The 16,445-nt window shown below is 41.3% G+C and overlaps 1 protein-coding gene across 1 annotated transcript; it reads right to left on the minus strand.

Annotated features, from left to right (window-relative positions):
* Positions 1-8,218: 8,218 nt before the first annotated feature.
* LOC121000006 lies at positions 8,219-14,784 on the minus strand. The gene is made up of 14 exons (XM_040431033.1): positions 14,391-14,784; positions 11,996-12,262; positions 11,603-11,911; positions 11,068-11,517; positions 10,772-10,976; positions 10,557-10,685; positions 10,321-10,454; positions 9,999-10,232; positions 9,831-9,914; positions 9,612-9,746; positions 9,441-9,518; positions 9,185-9,262; positions 8,817-9,073; positions 8,219-8,703 (listed from the first exon to the last, which is right to left on the minus strand). Exons 1-13 carry the CDS (start codon positions 14,408-14,410, stop codon positions 9,031-9,033), a joined length of 2,166 nt encoding a protein of 721 aa, XP_040286967.1. The 5' UTR covers positions 14,411-14,784; the 3' UTR covers positions 8,219-8,703; positions 8,817-9,030.
* Between the last annotated feature and the right edge of the window lie 1,661 nt (positions 14,785-16,445).

A 16,445-nucleotide genomic window follows, 5' to 3' on the forward strand; every position in this document is an offset into this window, starting at 1 on the left:
AAAGTGACCCCCCATTGATGTCCTGTCCAGCAACCCTATTTGGGGTTAGGAAGCTCATATTTTCAGGGTTAATAAAGGAGATATGGGGGTACAGGATGAGCACTGAAGCTTGTCTGTGGGTTATTCCTTTGAGGAATGGAAGCAGGTCAAATTCGGGGATATTTCGTAGGCCTTGGATTTGCTTTTTCAGGGATGAGATTTCCATAAAGTGACCACACATTGATGTCCTTTCCACTAGCCCTCTTTGGGGTTAGGAAGCTCATATTTTCAGGGTTAATAAAGGAGATATGGGGGTACAGGATGAGCACTGAAGCTTGTCTGTGGGTTATTCCTTTGAGGAATGGAAGCAGGTCAAATTCGGGGATATTTCGAAGGCCTAGGATTTGCTTTTTCAGGGATGAGATTTCCATAAAGTGACCACACATTGATGTCCTTTCCACTAGCCCTCTTTGGGGTTAGGAAGCTCATATTTGCAGGGTAAATAGAGGAGATATGGGGGTACAGGATGAGCACTGAAGCTTGTCTGTGGGTTATTCCTTTGAGGAATGGAAGCAGGTCAAATTCGGGGATATTTCGTAGGCCTAGGATTTGCCTTTTCAGGGATGAGATTTCCATAAAGTGACCACACATTGATGTCCTTTCCACTAGCCCTCTTTGGGGTTAGGAAGCTCATATTTGCAGGGTAAATAGAGGAGATATGGGGGTACAGGATGGGCACTAAAGCTTGTCTGTGGGTCCTTCCTTTGAGGAATGGAAGCAGGTCAAATTTGGGGTTATTTAGTAGGCCTTGGATTTACCTTTTTAGGAAAGAGATTTCCATAAAGTGACCCCCCATTGATGTCCTGTCCAGCAACCCTATTTGGGGTTAGGAAGCTCATATTTTCAGGGTTAATAAAGGAGATATGGGGGTACAGGATGAGCACTGAAGCTTGTCTGTGGGTTATTCCTTTGAGGAATGGAAGCAGGTCAAATTCGGGGATATTTCGTAGGCCTAGGATTTGCCTTTTCAGGGATGAGATTTCCATAAAGTGACCACACATTGATGTCCTTTCCACTAGCCCTCTTTGGGGTTAGGAAGCTCATATTTTCAGGGTTAATAAAGGAGATATGGGGGTACAGGATGAGCACTGAAGCTTGTCTGTGGGTTATTCCTTTGAGGAATGGAAGCAGGTCAAATTCGGGGATATTTCGAAGGCCTAGGATTTGCTTTTTCAGTGATGAGATTTCCATAAAGTGACCACACATTGATGTCCTTTCCACTAGCCCTCTTTGGGGTTAGGAAGCTCATATTTGCAGGGTAAATAGAGGAGATATGGGGGTACAGGATGAGCACTGAAGCTTGTCTGTGGGTTATTCCTTTGAGGAATGGAAGCAGGTCAAATTCGGGGATATTTCGTAGGCCTAGGATTTGCCTTTTCAGGGATGAGATTTCCATAAAGTGACCACACATTGATGTCCTTTCCACTAGCCCTCTTTGGGGTTAGGAAGCTCATATTTGCAGGGTAAATAGAGGAGATATGGGGGTACAGGATGGGCACTAAAGCTTGTCTGTGGGTCCTTCCTTTGAGGAATGGAAGCAGGTCAAATTTGGGGTTATTTAGTAGGCCTTGGATTTACCTTTTTAGGAAAGAGATTTCCATAAAGTGACCCCCCATTGATGTCCTGTCCAGCAACCCTATTTGGGGTTAGGAAGCTCATATTTTCAGGGTTAATAAAGGAGATATGGGGGTACAGGATGAGCACTGAAGCTTGTCTGTGGGTTATTCCTTTGAGGAATGGAAGCAGGTCAAATTCGGGGATATTTCGAAGGCCTAGGATTTGCTTTTTCAGGGATGAGATTTCCATAAAGTGACCACACATTGATGTCCTTTCCACTAGTCCTCTTTGGGGTTAGGAAGCTCATATTTGCAGGGTAAATAGAGGAGATATGGGGGTACAGGATGAGCACTGAAGCTTGTCTGTGGGTTATTCCTTTGAGGAATGGAAGCAGGTCAAATTCGGGGATATTTCGTAGGCCTAGGATTTGCCTTTTCAGGGATGAGATTTCCATAAAGTGACCACACATTGATGTCCTTTCCACTAGCCCTCTTTGGGGTTAGGAAGCTCATATTTGCAGGGTAAATAGAGGAGATATGGGGGTACAGGATGGGCACTAAAGCTTGTCTGTGGGTCCTTCCTTTGAGGAATGGAAGCAGGTCAAATTTGGGGTTATTTAGTAGGCCTTGGATTTACCTTTTTAGGAAAGAGATTTCCATAAAGTGACCCCCCATTGATGTCCTGTCCAGCAACCCTATTTGGGGTTAGGAAGCTCATATTTTCAGGGTTAATAAAGGAGATATGGGGGTACAGGATGAGCACTGAAGCTTGTCTGTGGGTTATTCCTTTGAGGAATGGAAGCAGGTCAAATTCGGGGATATTTCGTAGGCCTAGGATTTGCTTTTTCAGGGATGAGATTTCCATAAAGTGACCACACATTGATGTCCTTTCCACTAGCCCTCTTTGGGGTTAGGAAGCTCATATTTTCAGGGTTAATAAAGGAGATATGGGGGTACAGGATGAGCACTGAAGCTTGTCTGTGGGTTATTCCTTTGAGGAATGGAAGCAGGTCAAATTCGGGGATATTTCGAAGGCCTAGGATTTGCTTTTTCAGGGATGAGATTTCCATAAAGTGACCACACATTGATGTCCTTTCCACTAGTCCTCTTTGGGGTTAGGAAGCTCATATTTGCAGGGTAAATAGAGGAGATATGGGGGTACAGGATGAGCACTGAAGCTTGTCTGTGGGTTATTCCTTTGAGGAATGGAAGCAGGTCAAATTCGGGGATATTTCGTAGGCCTAGGATTTGCCTTTTCAGGGATGAGATTTCCATAAAGTGACCACACATTGATGTCCTTTCCACTAGCCCTCTTTGGGGTTAGGAAGCTCATATTTTCAGGGTTAATAAAGGAGATATGGGGGTACAGGATGAGCACTGAAGCTTGTCTGTGGGTTATTCCTTTGAGGAATGGAAGCAGGTCAAATTCGGGGATATTTCGTAGGCCTTGGATTTGCTTTTTCAGGGATGAGATTTCCATAAAGTGACCACACATTGATGTCCTTTCCACTAGCCCTCTTTGGGGTTAGGAAGCTCATATTTTCAGGGTTAATAAAGGAGATATGGGGGTACAGGATGAGCACTGAAGCTTGTCTGTGGGTTATTCCTTTGAGGAATGGAAGCAGGTCAAATTCGGGGATATTTCGAAGGCCTAGGATTTGCTTTTTCAGGGATGAGATTTCCATAAAGTGACCACACATTGATGTCCTTTCCACTAGCCCTCTTTGGGGTTAGGAAGCTCATATTTGCAGGGTAAATAGAGGAGATATGGGGGTACAGGATGAGCACTGAAGCTTGTCTGTGGGTTATTCCTTTGAGGAATGGAAGCAGGTCAAATTCGGGGATATTTCGTAGGCCTAGGATTTGCCTTTTCAGGGATGAGATTTCCATAAAGTGACCACACATTGATGTCCTTTCCACTAGCCCTCTTTGGGGTTAGGAAGCTCATATTTGCAGGGTAAATAGAGGAGATATGGGGGTACAGGATGGGCACTAAAGCTTGTCTGTGGGTCCTTCCTTTGAGGAATGGAAGCAGGTCAAATTTGGGGTTATTTAGTAGGCCTTGGATTTACCTTTTTAGGAAGAGATTTCCATAAAGTGACCACCCATTGATGTCCTGTCCAGCAACCCTATTTGGGGTTAGGAAGCTCATATTTTCAGGGTTAATAAAGGAGATATGGGGGTACAGGATGAGCACTGAAGCTTGTCTGTGGGTTATTCCTTTGAGGAATGGAAGCAGGTCAAATTCGGGGATATTTCGTAGGCCTTGGATTTGCTTTTTCAGGGATGAGATTTCCATAAAGTGACCACACATTGATGTCCTTTCCACTAGCCCTCTTTGGGGTTAGGAAGCTCATATTTGCAGGGTAAATAGAGGAGATATGGGGGTACAGGATGGGCACTAAAGCTTGTCTGTGGGTCCTTCCTTTGAGGAATGGAAGCAGGTCAAATTTGGGGATATTTCGTAGGCCTTGGATTTACCTTTTTAGGAAGAGATTTCCATAAAGTGACCCCACATTGATGTCCTGTCCAGTAGCCCTATTTGGGGTTAGGAAGCTCATATTTTCAGGGTTAATAAAGGAGATATGGGGGTACAGGATGAGCACTGAAGCTTGTCTGTGGGTTATTCCTTTGAGGAATGGAAGCAGGTCAAATTCGGGGATATTTCGTAGGCCTAGGATTTGCCTTTTCAGGGATGAGATTTCCATAAAGTGACCACACATTGATGTCCTTTCCACTAGCCCTCTTTGGGGTTAGGAAGCTCATATTTGCAGGGTAAATAGAGGAGATATGGGGGTACAGGATAGGCACTAAAGCTTGTCTGTGGGTCCTTCCTTTGAGGAATGGAAGCAGGTCAAATTTGGGGTTATTTAGTAGGCCTTGGATTTACCTTTTTAGGAAAGAGATTTCCATAAAGTGACCCCCCATTGATGTCCTGTCCAGCAACCCTATTTGGGGTTAGGAAGCTCATATTTTCAGGGTTAATAAAGGAGATATGGGGGTACAGGATGAGCACTGAAGCTTGTCTGTGGGTTATTCCTTTGAGGAATGGAAGCAGGTCAAATTCGGGGATATTTCGTAGGCCTTGGATTTGCTTTTTCAGGGATGAGATTTCCATAAAGTGACCACACATTGATGTCCTTTCCACTAGCCCTCTTTGGGGTTAGGAAGCTCATATTTTCAGGGTTAATAAAGGAGATATGGGGGTACAGGATGAGCACTGAAGCTTGTCTGTGGGTTATTCCTTTGAGGAATGGAAGCAGGTCAAATTCGGGGATATTTCGAAGGCCTAGGATTTGCTTTTTCAGGGATGAGATTTCCATAAAGTGACCACACATTGATGTCCTTTCCACTAGCCCTCTTTGGGGTTAGGAAGCTCATATTTGCAGGGTAAATAGAGGAGATATGGGGGTACAGGATGAGCACTGAAGCTTGTCTGTGGGTTATTCCTTTGAGGAATGGAAGCAGGTCAAATTCGGGGATATTTCGTAGGCCTAGGATTTGCCTTTTCAGGGATGAGATTTCCATAAAGTGACCACACATTGATGTCCTTTCCACTAGCCCTCTTTGGGGTTAGGAAGCTCATATTTGCAGGGTAAATAGAGGAGATATGGGGGTACAGGATGGGCACTAAAGCTTGTCTGTGGGTCCTTCCTTTGAGGAATGGAAGCAGGTCAAATTTGGGGTTATTTAGTAGGCCTTGGATTTACCTTTTTAGGAAAGAGATTTCCATAAAGTGACCCCCCATTGATGTCCTGTCCAGCAACCCTATTTGGGGTTAGGAAGCTCATATTTTCAGGGTTAATAAAGGAGATATGGGGGTACAGGATGAGCACTGAAGCTTGTCTGTGGGTTATTCCTTTGAGGAATGGAAGCAGGTCAAATTCGTGGATATTTCGTAGGCCTAGGATTTGCTTTTTCAGGGATGAGATTTCCATAAAGTGACCACACATTGATGTCCTTTCCACTAGCCCTCTTTGGGGTTAGGAAGCTCATATTTGCAGGGTAAATAGAGGAGATATGGGGGTACAGGATGGGCACTAAAGCTTGTCTGTGGGTCCTTCCTCTGAGGAATGGAAGCAGGTCAAATTTGGGGTTATTTAGTAGGCCTTGGATTTACCTTTTTAGGAAAGAGATTTCCATAAAGTGACCCCCCATTGATGTCCTGTCCAGCAACCCTATTTGGGGTTAGGAAGCTCATATTTTCAGGGTTAATAAAGGAGATATGGGGGTACAGGATGAGCACTGAAGCTTGTCTGTGGGTTATTCCTTTGAGGAATGGAAGCAGGTCAAATTCGGGGATATTTCGTAGGCCTAGGATTTGCCTTTTCAGGGATGAGATTTCCATAAAGTGACCACACATTGATGTCCTTTCCACTAGCCCTCTTTGGGGTTAGGAAGCTCATATTTTCAGGGTTAATAAAGGAGATATGGGGGTACAGGATGAGCACTGAAGCTTGTCTGTGGGTTATTCCTTTGAGGAATGGAAGCAGGTCAAATTCGGGGATATTTCGAAGGCCTAGGATTTGCTTTTTCAGGGATGAGATTTCCATAAAGTGACCACACATTGATGTCCTTTCCACTAGCCCTCTTTGGGGTTAGGAAGCTCATATTTGCAGGGTAAATAGAGGAGATATGGGGGTACAGGATGAGCACTGAAGCTTGTCTGTGGGTTATTCCTTTGAGGAATGGAAGCAGGTCAAATTCGGGGATATTTCGTAGGCCTAGGATTTGCCTTTTCAGGGATGAGATTTCCATAAAGTGACCACACATTGATGTCCTTTCCACTAGCCCTCTTTGGGGTTAGGAAGCTCATATTTGCAGGGTAAATAGAGGAGATATGGGGGTACAGGATGGGCACTAAAGCTTGTCTGTGGGTCCTTCCTTTGAGGAATGGAAGCAGGTCAAATTTGGGGTTATTTAGTAGGCCTTGGATTTACCTTTTTAGGAAAGAGATTTCCATAAAGTGACCCCCCATTGATGTCCTGTCCAGCAACCCTATTTGGGGTTAGGAAGCTCATATTTTCAGGGTTAATAAAGGAGATATGGGGGTACAGGATGAGCACTGAAGCTTGTCTGTGGGTTATTCCTTTGAGGAATGGAAGCAGGTCAAATTCGGGGATATTTCGTAGGCCTAGGATTTGCCTTTTCAGGGATGAGATTTCCATAAAGTGACCACACATTGATGTCCTTTCCACTAGCCCTCTTTGGGGTTAGGAAGCTCATATTTGCAGGGTAAATAGAGGAGATATGGGGGTACAGGATGGGCACTAAAGCTTGTCTGTGGGTCCTTCCTTTGAGGAATGGAAGCAGGTCAAATTTGGGGTTATTTAGTAGGCCTTGGATTTACCTTTTTAGGAAAGAGATTTCCATAAAGTGACCCCCCATTGATGTCCTGTCCAGCAACCCTATTTGGGGTTAGGAAGCTCATATTTTCAGGGTTAATAAAGGAGATATGGGGGTACAGGATGAGCACTGAAGCTTGTCTGTGGGTTATTCCTTTGAGGAATGGAAGCAGGTCAAATTCGGGGATATTTCGTAGGCCTAGGATTTGCCTTTTCAGGGATGAGATTTCCATAAAGTGACCACACATTGATGTCCTTTCCACTAGCCCTCTTTGGGGTTAGGAAGCTCATATTTGCAGGGTAAATAGAGGAGATATGGGGGTACAGGATGGGCACTAAAGCTTGTCTGTGGGTCCTTCCTTTGAGGAATGGAAGCAGGTCAAATTTGGGGTTATTTAGTAGGCCTTGGATTTACCTTTTTAGGAAAGAGATTTCCATAAAGTGACCCCCCATTGATGTCCTGTCCAGCAACCCTCTTTGGGGTTAGGAAGCTCATATTTTCAGGGTTAATAAAGGAGATATGGGGGTACAGGATGAGCACTGAAGCTTGTCTGTGGGTTATTCCTTTGAGGAATGGAAGCAGGTCAAATTCGGGGATATTTCGTAGGCCTAGGATTTGCCTTTTCAGGGATGAGATTTCCATAAAGTGACCGCACATTGATGTCCTTTCCACTAGCCCTCTTTGGGGTTAGGAAGCTCATATTTGCAGGGTTAATAGAGGAGATATGGGGATACAGGATGGGCACTAAAGCTTGTCTGTGGGTACTTCCTTTGAGGAATGGAAGTAGGTCAAATTTGGGGTTATTTAGTAGGCCTAGGATTTACCTTTTTAGGAAAGAGATTTCCATAAAGTGACCCCCCATTGATGTCCTGTCCAGCAGCCTTCTTTGGGGTTAGGAAGCTCATATTTTCAGGGTTAAGAGAGGATATATGGGGGTACAGGATGAGCACTGAAGCTTGTCTGTGGGTTCTTCCTTTGAGGAATGGAAGCAGGTCAAATTCGGGGTTATTTAGTAGGCCTAGGATTTACATTTTCAGGGAAGAGATTTCCATAAAGTGACCCCCCATTGATGTCCTGTGCAGCAGCCAACTTTGGGGTTAGGAAGCTCATATTATCAGGGTTAATAGAGGAGATATAGAGCTACGAGATTTCCATAAAGTGACCCTCCATATACCTAAACCCATTATCCTAAATGTGCCCTAACAAACTTCCAGACACAAAGTGTTTAATAAAAAAGAATATATTTATTGATCAATCCTCATTATCCAAGACACCAAAAAATTATGAAAGTGCATTTATTAAACAAACACCATTATCTCAAACCCCCAACAAACCCCATTATCATATTGCCAAAAATAATGAAATTGTATTTATTCATCAAACCCCATCAGTAACCTATAGTAACCTAATAAATGAATATAGATAGAGATGAATAATCTGTCTTTCCTTAGGAACCCAATCATATTTTCCTTGCATTTTTGTCTCATAACAGCTCAGCGATCCTCATAGCAAGCACCATGATACATCATTGACCAACTTTATTTTGGCCTCTGTCAGGGTTGTCTTGATCTCTCATCATCGCTGCTATGCGCTTCATGCACTTCCTAAACAGATGGGTTCCCAGGATAGGAAGTAGTCCATATATTACAGTAAAACAGTGTGCGTTTGTATACAACGTAGCGCGTAAATTATAGTCCATGGTTGGACTATGGAAGCTTATCATCTTCAAAGTTGAGTACTTCTCCCGCAATCTTCAGTCCTTCTGAGGAAAAAGAAAGAAAGAAGAAAGTCCAACGTTACAACCTGATATCAGAACATCCACTTGAAGATTTATGATTATGCACCTAATAAAATCAATCAATGTCTGGTATATACTAGAGCTTGCTGATGCTGTCTGCCTCTGCCTCCCGGACCTCGTTCACATCGCTGACAATGAGGGTGTTTTTGCTCTGCAATAAAACATAAATGAACATTAATATGCAATCATAGAAAGCATAAACCTAAAAAACATAAACAACATCAAAACACTGTTGGTATTTTTATAAAACAGTGCGTAAAATATAGCCCTTGGCTGGACTATAGAAGGTCGTTATCTTCGAAGTCGAGTACTTCTCCGGCAATATTTAGTCCTTCTGAGGAAAAAGAAAGAAGAAAGTCCAACATTATAACCTGATATCAGGACATTCACTGGAAGATTTGTGATTATCCACTAAATGAAATCAATCAATGTTTGGTATAGTTACCGGCTAGATCTTGTTGGTGCTGTCTGCCTCTGCCCATGGGACCTTGTTGAGAGCGCTGGCAATGAGGGAGTCTTTTCTCTGCAATAAAACATAAATGAACATTAATATGCAATGATAGAAAGCATCCACTAATTAGCAAAAAAAAAAAAAAGATATTATTTGGACAGTCAATTCAGTCTTTTATAACCTGATATCAGAACATTCAGTGGAAAATTTGTGATTATAAATAAAATAAATCAATGTGTGGTTTAGTTACCTGCTAGAGCTTGCTGGTGCTGTCTGACTTTTCCCACAGGACCTTGTTGACATCGCTGGCACTGAGGGAGTTGGTGCTCTGCAATAAAACATAAATGAACGTTAATATACAATCATGGAAAGCATTCACTCATTAGCAAACACAATGATATTATTTGGACAGTCTATTCACCTTGAAGTCCAGCCAGTATCATCCTCGTCACTGATTGTGTCCTGGGAAGTGATGTCCTCGTCTTCGTTGCTGTTCTCATCCTTTGAAGTAGAGTCTTCATCCTGGCTTGCCTGACGATCTTCAGAATCCCGATTTCTTTATAGGAAACATATAAAACACAAAGGGCTTAGCAATCAATATTGCAAAGCAAGAATTGTTTTTACTCCCACAATCAAGTACCTTGAGGTGTTCTGGGAAGTGATGTCCTCGTCTTGCTCACTGTGATCATCCTGGCTTTCTCGATGTTCTTCTGGATCCAGATGTCTGCATAGGAAACAGATAAAATGCAAATTACTTAGTAATCAAGGTTGCAGAGCAATAATTGTTTTTACTTCAACAATCAAGTACCTTGAGGTGCTGGCTTGTGGCTCATCACTCGTCACTTGCCCTGCTTGTATTACTAGTTGGTAGCCATGGCAAATATCCGTTAGCGTCTTCTCCCTATAGCTTCGTTCGGCCGTGAGGTTGGTATGTGCCAGATATTTTGAAAACATATTCTTTTCGGAGTCTGAATAATGAGGAATGGTCCAAGTTTCACAAACCCTCCTGACAAGCTGGCTAGAGATGTTGGGAAGTTTGAATCTAGGATTAAAAAGAAAATGGTAAACACATAAGATATTACACTATATTTACACTTTGAAAATGATAAGTGATTTTTTTTTAATCTTACTTCTTGTGGTACCGCATGATGTCATTGGAAACGTTATAAATCTCTTTTCCAGAGGTCGATATGAAGAATGTATCCTTTGGAGAGTCTTTCTGTAGCAACTTTGGTCTAGCTTTTTCAAAGTAGACTTTAAACCACTGTGGGGGGGGGGGAGGGGGTTTATAAAAAAAAGGCATGAGAAATTATTAAAATGCCTTATTTCAATATTATGTTAACCTATAACCTTAGAGAAAGCTTACCATTTCTTCCTCCTTGTTTAGTACAAAAGTAGCCACTTGTTGTGAAGCTGTCTTGTGTAACTTAACACCGACTATAGCAAGATCTTCCCCATTATATGTGTGGGAGATTCGTTCTTTCCACTCAGAAACCTAAGAGCCAAGAGTTAGAAAAGTTTAATGGACACAAAAGCAAACCAACAATAAGAATAAAGAAAGAGGATGAAAAAGTTACTCACGGTCATATTTTGCACTACCCCTGGTCGTTGTAGATGTTTCAATATAAGCAGGGCCTCCAAATAATAAAGAATTTCTAGATATGTTTCTCGATCAGTGTTTCTACCTTGGACATCCTTGAAACACTGTGAGAATGATGGTTTTGCCACATCTAGAAGCCTGCGACATTCCTGGGGTGTCTTTGAAGTGGTTGTCAATGCCTGGTACCTAAAAATAAGATACATATGATATTACTATATAAAATAAGCATATATTACTGTATGTATATATGTACAGAGAGAGAGAGAGAATAGCTCACCGTTTGCTGACAACCTCTCTAGAAATGCCCTTTGACAACCTCTTTTGTATGTCATCGGTCACCTTGTGAAAGAATTCGCAGGACTTATACAAATTTGGATGTTTGGTAAAGAGGTTGGTGGATCTTAGCTGATAGGTCATAAACCTCCGGACATGTTTCAGGTAGTTGAAGATGGTCTGGTTTGCAAGATTCAAATCCCTCAGCTTGGTAAAGAAGGCGTTGGCCTTTTCCACATCCTTCACGAACTGTAGGTTTACGGTCTTTGGGTTCATGTAAAAAAGGAACCTTGCAACATCTTCAACCTCCTGTTTATAATTATTGACCTTCAAAGTGTCCTTCAGATAGGAGGCAAAGCCCTTCAGCATTGGGTTGTCTAATGAATGACGTTGGTACAACCCTTCAGCCATCATCTTCTTTCTTGTATTCACTGTCCATTTTGTCTGTAGGATTCTATAATTCAGAAGGAAAATGCAATAGTTAGACTAAAGACATTTTACCAATACTGAGAAGACATAGGCTGTCGCAAAACACTGACCTCTGTGTCTCACTATCGAGGTTATCAATTTCCTCAATTTCTTCATCTTGTCTTCTTTCTTGTCCTTCCTCGTGGTCTTCTTCTGGAATGCTGTCTCTCTCTTCTATATCTTGGTCCTCGGTCTCGGCTGGCACATCCTCAATTTCTTCTTCAGGCTCCACATTGCCATGTGCGACCTCCAAATCTTCTTGAGGTTGGAATGTGTCCTCGTCGTCTTCCGTGTGAAGTGGCTGTACTTGAGAGGCCACTGCTTGCAATGTGGAGGTGGCAGCAGACACAGAGGTAGGTGTTATCTCTTGTCTGACATTCCTATAATATATAAAATATAAAATATGAATTTGGGTACTGGGATGGACTCACACATGAGACGATAGGCAATGAGGTAGCACATACCTGTTTGAAGCCGGCTTGTCTGATATTATAAAGCCTCTGTCCTCTAGAAAAGGTACAACTTTTTCCAGAGATCCTAGAGACATGATCTCATCGTAAGAAATGGTAGTGCCCTTCGATGCTATATTGACCAGGGTCTTCTTGGCCGATTCTAATGCCGCTTTCCTGGCTTCATCTGTGCTCAGTCTCATACACTTTCTTTTCAGATGTGTTGAGAGAATCTTGTGTGGTCTATAGCAGACAGGGCATGTCTGTGGAGTTCTGTTTTTGCTGTTTAAAGACAAAAAAAATAGTTTATTTTTATTAATTTTTTATTTTTTTTGCACATTAATTCCTGTGGAACCCCTGCCCCAGGACCTTAGAAAAAAAATAGCCCTCACAATAGGAATCAAAACATAAATCACAAAAAGATCTATAAATGGTTTAGAGAGCAGCTTTTACAGCAAGTTATTTAACAATGTGTGTATGTCTTAGATAAAGATCAATGTGTAAATATTCTAATTGGACAACTTGATTAAAGGGGCATGTTTTAAACTTAGCAACTTGGTTCCATATTGGGGGTGAGGGGAGAATGAGGTCAGCAGATAAAGCCCCAGAAGACCATTCAGATTATGAGTGATTTTATTCACTGAAGGAATAAAGTTTACTTAATTTTTTTATATATTAATTTCTATTTTATTATGATTTAATTGCAATAAACTAAAGTTTTGGTGACCCACAAGATAAATTCTGTTTTTGTTTTCACTGATGGAATAAGGTTGGTATTTTTGGCCCACCACTGCAATAGGGAGGGGTAGGTGTGAACAGAAACCGCTCCCTGAATAAGTGTGAAATTTTGCCACCTTTAAGATATGATAATTCCTAGTTTTTTGTTAGAAGGTGTCATGCTAGAATAATACAACTTCATGATAATAACATGAGCATTGCCACATGCAAAAACACCAGTACTATTAAGATGTAAATTATATATCCCATACTGTGAAATGGAAAAAACTCCTTCCTCCACAAACTGAACTGACAGGAGCTTATATACACATAGTTTAATCAAAGTCCCTTTTAGAGACCCTCGGGATATTTATATAATTGTAGCAATGGTCTATTGAGACCTGAAATCCATATAGGGGTCCCTAACAAATGTTAAAATTTTTGTCTTTATTATTTAATGGACAAAACACACTATAAAGAAAAAACAATTCACTTTAAAATTATCAGTGTAACAGTGTACACGCGGGGTTGTGTGATTACAATTGCAAGGTGAGATAACATACACAGTATATTTGATGGGATCCCTTGATAGGGTATATCTCCTCCCCCCTAAAGGTATGGGATGGTATTACCACTGGCAGTTACTAGTTCAAAATACTGACAGTGGATCAACTACAGGGGCACTGCAGTGTACAGCGTAAGGGAATTGTTACTAGCATGCGGCGGCAATCAGCCGAGTAGATAAGGAGAGTGTGACAGCATAGGAATTTGACCACAGTGAAATTGATGCCTCTATGACACAGCAATAGAGGAAGGAGCGCAGTTTGAAATCAGTGCAAGAAAGGAGTCAAACAGTGGCTAGGGAGACTGGTGACATTGTGTTAGCCCTGCGGCTGAGAGAAACAGCCACCCAATATAGGGGACCAGCAATTATGCTAGCTGCTTGGTAACCCTGATCTAGGGACCAGATAGCAGTGAACATTGGCAGGAGAGACATACTCACCAGTGCCCCTGCAGTTGATCCACTGTCAGTATTTTGAACTAGTAACTGCCAGTGGTAATACCATCCCATACATTTAGGGGGGGGGGGATATACCCTATCAAGGGATCCCATCAAATATACTGTGTATGTTATCTCACCTTGCAATTGTAATCACACAACCCCGCGTGTACACTGTTACACTGATAATTTTAAAGTGAATTGTTTTTTCTTTATAGTGTGTTTTGTCCATTAAATAATAAAGACAAAAATTTTAACATTTGTTAGGGACCCCTATAGGGATTTCAGGTCTCAATAGACCATTGCTACAATTATATACACATAGAGCTCAGAATATGCCGCCCCAACACTCTGCCAGGAGCTTAGATCCCCACGGTGCTCACAAGTTTAATAAAAGTAAAAAATGATAAAGATAAAATGAAATAATAATCAAGATCCAAATAAAAGAAAGTACATATAAAAGTATGTAAAAACACTCTGGGCTCATGCCCAGGAATGTAAGGGCGCCGTGCCTGTGCTGCGGACCGCAAATAGCTAGCTTGGCTCAGTTGACCAAAAAGTTTGCCCACCACTGGTATAGATCATCAAACAAAACATTAGCCCTCAAAATTTGAATCAAAGCAAAAACACATATTTTACATACAACTTTAGTCTATTTTAAAATGCATACTAATAACAAATACATGTACTTACGTTTTGGATACAGACTCCATGATTATTCCTTGAATATCCTAAAGATTTCCCCTTTTGGAAACGAAACAATAAACTGCAGAAATAGTTGTCAATAGACAAAATGTAAGAATATAAAAAATCAAAATCTATAAATGAAGTAAATCACAAAAAGAAAATAGCAAAAGTTGGAAAATTATCCAAAAAGCATAGACAGGTTTAGAGAGCTCCCTTTTCAGCAAGTTCAAAAAACTGTCTGGGAGCACCCTGGACACACAGTCTATATAACAATGGGTGAGTCTTAGATAAATATCAGTGTGGAAAGATTCTAATTGGACAACTTGATTAAAGGGGCATGGTTTTAAACGTAACCTGATTCCATATTGTGGGTGATGGAAGAATGAGGTCAGCAGATAAAGCATCAGAAGACCATTCTGATTTTGAGCGTTTTTTTTCACTGAAGGAATAAAGTTCACTTAATTCTTTATATATTAATTTCTATTTTATTATGATTCATTTGCTATAAACTAAAGTTTTTTGCAGTGCGGAGGCACAGCCAGAAGCACTATGGAAGCACTCTGTAGCACTCATATCCCGGATCCTGGACCCATTGAAGTGAATGGGTCCTTGATGCGGGCGGCACACGGTCGTGTGCATGAGCCCTAATAGTCCTCACTGGTACTGTTGACGCAATATTTTACGTTTTGCGACTTTTTTCTGCTCTGCACTATGCTCGCCAGTTTTCTGAAATTGGGCGTGTTTTCTTATGTAAATGAATCTCTAGACAGATTTACTATTGGGATTATTTAAAAAGTCGCAAAAAAGTCGCAATTTCACTCCAGTGAGGACCATGCTTATCTTATGAGACTTTTTAATAGAACATGCGACTTTTTCATAAAAACGTGCGACATTTTCATAAAGATGTGCGACTTTTGTAAAGCTGCTTACTGACGGATAAACTGCTACCGTCAAACCACATTTATTACAGTCTCAAAGGGCCGATCATAAATCTGACTTGGCTAAAACTTACTTTAGCCATATGTGAAAGTGGAGTGAGCCGTCAGAGTCATGATAAATCTGGCCCACAGTCTATAACAATGGGTGAGTCTTAGATAAATATCAGTGTGTAAACATTCTAATTGGAGAACTTGATTAAAGGGGCATGGTTTTAAACTTAACAACCTGATTCCATATTGTGGGTGATGGTAAAATGAGGTCAGCAGATAAAGCATGAGAAGACCATTCTGATTTTGAGCGTTTTTTTTCACTGAAGGAATAAAGTTTACTTAATTCTTTATATATTAATTTCTATTTTATTATGATTCATTTGCTATAAACTAAAGTTTTTTGCAGTGTGGAGGCACAGCCAGAAGCACTATGGAAGCACTCTGTAGCACTCATATCCTGGATCCTGGACCCATTGAAGTGAATGGGTCCTTGATGCGGGCGGCACACGGTCGTGTGCATGAGCCCTAATAGTCCTCACTGACGCAATATTTTAGGTTTTGCGACTTTTTTCTGCTCTGCACTATGCTCGCCAGTTTTCTGAAATTGGGCGTGTTTTCTTATGTAAATGAATTTCTAGACAGATTTACTATTGGGATTATTTAAAAAGTCGCAAAAAAGTGGCAATTTCACTCCAGTGAGGACCATGCTTATCTTATGAGACTTTTTAATAGAACATGCGACTTTTTCATAAAAACGTGCGACATTTTCGTAAAGATGTGCGACTTTTGTAAAGCTGCTTACTGACGGATAAACTGCTACCGTCAAACCACATTTATTACAGTCTTAAAGGGCCGATCATAAATCTGACTTGGCTAAAACTTATTTTAGCCATATGTGAAAGTGGAGTGAGCCGTCAGAGTCATGATAAATCTGGCCCACAGTCTATAACAATGGGTGAGTCTTAGATAGATATCAATGCGTAAAGATTCTAATTAAAGAACTTGATTAAAGGGGCATGGTTTTAAACTTAACAACCTGATTCCATATTGTGGGTGATGGGAGAATGAGGTCAGCAGATAAAGCCCCAGAAGACCATTCTGATTTTGAGCGTTTTTTTTCACTGAAGGAATA

The sequence above is a fragment of the Bufo bufo genome, chromosome 4 (genome assembly GCF_905171765.1).
Source record: "Bufo bufo chromosome 4, aBufBuf1.1, whole genome shotgun sequence".
NCBI classification, from domain to species: Eukaryota; Metazoa; Chordata; class Amphibia; order Anura; family Bufonidae; genus Bufo; species Bufo bufo.